General features: G+C 37.1%; 1 protein-coding gene across 1 annotated transcript; it reads left to right on the top strand.

Moving 5' to 3' along the window:
* The first annotated feature begins 1,061 nt into the window (after positions 1–1,061).
* Positions 1,062–5,673, top strand: LOC143628149 (putative WRKY transcription factor 20). Its single transcript, XM_077097809.1, has 6 exons — positions 1,062–1,286; positions 2,007–2,201; positions 3,101–3,491; positions 3,921–4,050; positions 4,142–4,300; positions 5,029–5,673. The coding sequence occupies exons 1-6, from the start codon at positions 1,101–1,103 to the stop codon at positions 5,273–5,275; spliced, it is 1,308 nt and encodes a 435-aa protein (XP_076953924.1). The 5' UTR covers positions 1,062–1,100; the 3' UTR covers positions 5,276–5,673.
* Positions 5,674–6,308: the final 635 nt, after the last annotated feature.

The following is a 6,308-nucleotide window of genomic DNA, read 5'->3' as shown; positions in this document are numbered from 1 at the left end:
GGCGTGCAATCGACAGGACGGAAAAGAGATGGTGAGCTTGCCGGCTTGGGCTACCAAACACCATCTGTGATCACTGGCATATGAGGACGCCCTTAGCAATTAAATTATTCCGGATAACCGGGCTTTATTAGTTTCTATTTTAGAACGATAACTTTCTTTTTGTGTTTAGGTCACCGCACTCTCCAATTTGAAGAGTCTCGTTGCCCCATTCCGGTCAGACTATGTTGTCTCAACCGAGCCCACGTTGGTTTCAAAGTTTGGCTTTGGCGTTTCCATGGGAAACCATACCGCCAGTTGTCACTTACAGTCGTGCAGCCACAAGAACAAAACTCTCTGGCGTGACATACGATGAGAGGAAAACCTTGATGGGCTTGAGATCCGAACTGACAATCTCGCAAGAACTAACTCAAATCCTTTATTATTAAAATCCAACCAAAATGCCATAAGTAAAGATCAAACTTAGACCCCTGCCGGAGAACCCAAACTTTTCTACAATAATCAAAAGTGAGGGATAACGGGACATTATTAGCTAGTCGTGAAAAAGAAATCCAATTAATATAATTCATAAGAAATATATGATAAAAATAAAATAAAATAAGATAATAATTAAGGTGAAGGAATGAGACAACGTGAGTTTTCATAAATTGGAATTGGATGTGGCTCAATGATATAGCAGTCACTTTACAAATGAGAGGTAGGAGGTTCAAACCTCACTATCACCAATTTATATGAGAGATATGAGGGATGACCCTGGCTTGTCAGGGTTCGAGTCCTGATCTCACCCGGTTTTACCGGCTCCTCGCTGTCGTGCCATTTGGCGGGCATGGGTGTCGGGTTTTATCCGGTGAATCCCTCAATAGGTTGACCGCTAGGGGCTCCGTCCGTCCGGACTAGTGGTCGGCTCGGGCTACCTTTAACCAATGGGGGTCGCGTACGAAATACCCGGCGTTACTTAGTTGGTCGTTCGACAAAAAAGAGACAAGGTGAGTTTCCGTAAGTCAACAGTGTAGCTCATAAACGACAAACTCACCCCCGTTAACATCTTACCCTTCCTCTTTCCGTTACCGTAACCTAAAACTGGATCACAACTTTCTTCCGCCATGGATGACAACAACAACAACAGCACACACTCTCACTCCACCACCGATGTCAATGCCAGCGGTGCCAAATACAAGCTCATGTCACCTGCTAAACTACCTATCTCACGGTCCGCCTGCATCACCATACCTCCTGGCCTCAGCCCTACCTCCTTCCTCGAATCTCCCGTCCTGTTGACTAACATCAAGGTACAATTTGTTGAATCCCTTCGGAAGGAAGTTACTTGTAACTGGCAGTAATATTGCTCTAGTCGGTGAGGTAGGGACTAGTGATTAATTGGATTGGAGTTAGTAATAGGAGAGAAAAACCTAATTGAATATTGGTAGGTGTTGTTGGCGTTTTGCTATTCAAGTTACATCAGCAATCAATCAATAGGTAATTGGTTACGTCAAGAGTAGCTTTAGGTTGAGTAGTATGTGACATTATTATTGATGGTAAGTTCATGATCTAGAACAAACACCAGATGCTTTTAATTATAAAGTGAGAATTGATTATCATATTCTTATTTGGGGGAATATATTACAATTTCTATGCTTATGTGCGTATTCTGATGCTGGTGTTTCCCATCGCTTCCCTTCTTTATGCAAATGCAACTGTTGTTCCTCAATATTCTTAGTTGTTGATCTGGATTAGCTGTGTTTCTAGATACATTTTCATACTGCTTTTGTTGTCTTCTTTAAGCTTTCAGTGTTGTTTCTCTGCAAAGATGAATATTCCTTTTTCTTTGTGCTACTTTTCCCTCATTGTGCGCCGTTTGTTTCTATAATATTATACATTAAGACCGCACAAATCGTGTATTCTGCTTGCGCGAATAGATTGCAATGGAATAAGGGGTAAATAGTATTTAATAAATAATTATGTAGCGTACTGACAACGAGTCTATAAAGTTTCCTTTTTTAATCCTGTAGGCTGAGCCATCTCCAACAACGGGTTCTTTCTTTAAGTCTTCACTGATGCAAGGGTCAAGTGGCACTGCTGCCTTCTCTTTAGAGGCAAATTGTATTGCCAAAAAGAGTTTGGATGATAGTAACTCTGGATTCTTTGAGTTTAGACCCCACACTCAGACTACAAAAGTTCAACAATTTTCTTCTGCAGGATTTCAGGTATTGCCCTAATCAGCTGTTAAACTACTTATGTGAAACTTGAGGATGGTGATTTTTATGTTGTTTTGAAGTTGATATTTGTTTATGAACCTTGGTTATTACTTATTATTATGTTTGATTGTATACTTTCTTCGAGTATCTGAGGATTTGCTGTGTTATGCACTTTATTTTAACATCTATCCCGGTTCATTTGACACAGGTGAAGTCTTGTGAACTTTTTGTATGAGTTCTCACATACCTATAAGAATCATAATTATCAAATGTTGTATTTTATTGATAACACCGAATCCCATGTCGTGAATGAAGAGTGGAATGCTATTTTTCTGTATGTAGAAAGTATATTGAGAAAGTAGAGTATCGAGTTGGCCGACCATAAAGCCTCTAAAATTACTTCATACAATCTAAAGTAAATTATGCTTTTGGTCCCTGTATTGACCTGTTTGACCTTTTCAGTCCAAAATGGAATCTTTTAACATATCATACCTTGAGGTTTAAACTCTATAACCCTTTCAGTCCCTGATGCTAAATCCATCCCTATTTTCTTTTAAATAGAAGGGGGTAATTCAGTCATTTTACACCTAAGGACTATTTGTATAATTTGCGAAGACCATTTAATAGTTGAAGGGCTATTTGTGTATTTACTCAAAATAATAAATAAACTAAGAAATATAGTAGTTTCCCTTCATTCTGTTGACAGTATTTTCGATAAATAAATTATGGCTAAACAATAAATACGCTTTTCATTAATGTTATTTGATTGTTTTTAATAATATAATCTATAAATTTAATTTAGTTTTTCTTAACATAATAAAATTTTTTTCCCGTGACATGTAACTTTTTATTCCTTGTGTAAGATCTTGACTTTACCAAAAGGGTTTGTAATTCTGGTCACATAAAAGGTTTCTGCAGGTTCAAACTTTCAACGAGGTGAACCAAGTATTACTTACATGCCTCGTGAGGAACCAACCGGGTCGGGGAAGCCCAAAGATTCCGGGCCTGCAATCCAGGTTGACAGGTTATCAGATGATGGATATAATTGGCGAAAATATGGACAGAAAGTTGTGAAAGGAAGTGAACATCCAAGAAGCTATTACAAGTGTACACATCCCAATTGTGAAGTGAAAAAGATTTTTGAACGGTCGTATATTACCGGTCAAATAACAGAAATTGTGTATAAAGGCACACATGATCATCCTAAACCTCAACCTAGCCGACGAGTTAGTGCTGGTGCTCTTATGTCGATACACGAGGAAAATCCTGATAAAACTCAATATGCAAGTTATCAAGCAGGTAAGTTGGAGCAGTTTTGACCTTTACTTATGAATGAACCAATTTTAGTTGTTTTTTATAGGGAGAATTGCATATATCCCCTTGCAAACTTCACTAACTGCATATCTACCCTGGGTCAAACTGGTTAAAAGTCACCCATCTTTAATGCGTACAACTTCCTAATTTGTATAATTGTATTATTCAATATTCAAAGTTTAGATTATTACTTTAATAATATGTATTTGTAATCATGAATAATACATTAGTGAATTGAATTTGTTGTCAAAAAGTACGCACAGAAATGTGGCTGTAGGTCATAGGGACCCCGGTTCAACCTGTTTTGGCCATGATCCGTCCCTCTTTTAACTTTCTGTGATTGTCATTTGTGTCATTCTGGAATTAAATACATATTCTAATCTGTATTTGGATAATATTTTATTATCGTTGCAGGCCACTCTCCAAATAATGGCCAGAATCCTAACCAAGAGGGGAATGGGACCCCTCTGCAATCTCCAAGACAAGCAAATCAAGACAGTATAGACGAGGCTGACGATGATGATGACCAATATTTGAAAAATAGGTGATAAAATTTTATGAAAGTTTATATTTTTATTATGACTATTTTAGTATCAATGTAATGCTAATAATCAGTAATTTCTAATTATGATTAGGCGAATGGATTTCGGCACCCTTGATATAACTCCAGTTGTTAAACCTATACGTGAGCCACGTGTAGTTGTTCAAACAACGAGTGAGGTTGATATACTCGATGATGGATACCGTTGGCGTAAATATGGCCAGAAAGTTGTGCGGGGAAATCCTAATCCTCGGTATGTATTCATTTCATAACTAAAAATATAAAATCGAAATTCAGTTTTATAAAGTTCAAAGTCGATTTTTATTGAATCCAAAACGATCAAACTCATAAGTATTGATCTTGGGTATTGATGAAGTTAGGTATTTTTAAACAATCGAAAATATTAGGCATGTAGACGAACCAAACGAATGGGGAATGTTTGTATTGGTTCGTTTAACTTTAACCGAACAAACGAGCACAGCCATTAAATGAAGGGGCACATCTTGTTTGTGTTCTTTCATTAAGAAAATTAGCGTGTTCGTGTTCGTTTATGTTTATTCCTTAATAGTATAAACGAATGGCTCACGGACGTAAGCGAACAAATGGAACGGAACTGAACATTAATGAATGAATACAAGTGGACACAATTGAGCGAACACCAGATAAGATAAACTTGAACATTAACCTGTTGGGCATGGAAAAAATAATAAAACTAGACTAGATTGTAATGGATCTAAAAAATTTAAATAAATATTCAAATTAACTAACTTAACAAACTAAAGTACGGACATAAATGAACGAATACAAACAGATTCAAATAAACGAACATATGTGAACGTTCTAAACATAAATGAACAAACGAGACGTGTTGTTCGTTCACTGAACGTTCGGTTCGTTTACAGGTCTAGAAAATATCACAAGGGTATACATGTAATTTTGCAATTCAGATAGAGAATTACTTAATATCAAAACATAATGCAGGAGTTATTACAAGTGCACAAGTGTCGGATGCACAGTAAGAAAACACGTAGAACGGGCATCACACGATCCTAAAGCAGTTATAACCGCATACGAGGGAAAACACAATCACGAGGTACCCGCTGTGAAAAATAATAATAACCATGATCTTATGGGGATCCAACAGCCCAGATTAGAGGAAAACAATGCTATCTGTCTTGATCTTGTAGTTGGTAATAGACTTGTGGAACAACCACAAGTACACGTTTAAAATTCAAATTTTAGAAAAGTTGTTAACTGGAATGTTGGATACGGGGCTGGAGAGAACGATGGTGAAGGATGTAATAATGACGTTAATACCCTTAACCATTCCTCTAATCCGTACCCGCAAATTCTTGGAAGAATAGTCTCGGGCCCCTAGAGTAAGTATAGAATGTAAGTATTTGGAGGACAAGTTGTGATAAAAGAAGCGAGATGTTGTAACTTAGCTTGTAACGGGGTATACGTGTTTGAATGGGGGTGTTTTAGGGTTTTAGGGCCAAGAATTGTAACGAAGGGAGGTGATGGAATAATGTATGTACGGATGTATTTGAATGTTGGGAGTGTTGTGCTTGTTTTGTAACATGTAACCGGTTTTATATTTTGTAAGAAGAGAGTGATGCATTTGGTGGTTTTATTATAATGCAGTTTAAAACAGACCTAGGATTGTAACTTCCCTTTGAGGTTTCCACATGTAATTTTATGATAGCGATTGGTGTGATGGGATGTCAATTGCATCAAGTTGACATGTTAAATTGTTGAAGCTTAACCGTATGACTAGATTTGCATATCATATCATTTCATATATTAACACAATTTATACAGCATATGATAAGATTGTAAACAAGATTTGCATATCATATCTATTACCATCAGGCACCATGTAATCTAGACTGATAAATGGTAAAACTTTAACCAGAAAAGAATCTCTTCCAGGATTGCCATGGCAGAAATCCACCTGCAAAATCAAATTATCATTACAGCTAACAATGACCATGTTGACTTTTTGGATAGAAGAGCAGTAAGTACCGAAATTAGGACACCGAATATTCTCTTTTTCTATCAAAACAAGGCCTGAACCTCCACACTCGTCACATTTCTTCTGAGCCGCCTGCCAGTAATAATTAATGAAACCACAACTTCGTAACAAACCTTCAAAACAATAAATACCGGCTTGCTTACAATTCGCTTGCTGAATTCAATCCCGGCAACTACAAATGGTGTAACTCCAGCTGCAGTTTCAAAAATCAAAGACAGGTAATTAG

This window comes from Bidens hawaiensis, unplaced genomic scaffold (genome assembly GCF_021521415.1).
Source record: "Bidens hawaiensis isolate Kalapana, Puna unplaced genomic scaffold, B.hawaiensis_p1.1 tig00004818_1, whole genome shotgun sequence".
NCBI lineage: Eukaryota > Viridiplantae > Streptophyta > Magnoliopsida > Asterales > Asteraceae > Bidens > Bidens hawaiensis.
The sequence above is the reverse complement of the archived record's forward strand: the minus strand, read 5'-3'. Positions and strand labels throughout refer to the sequence as shown.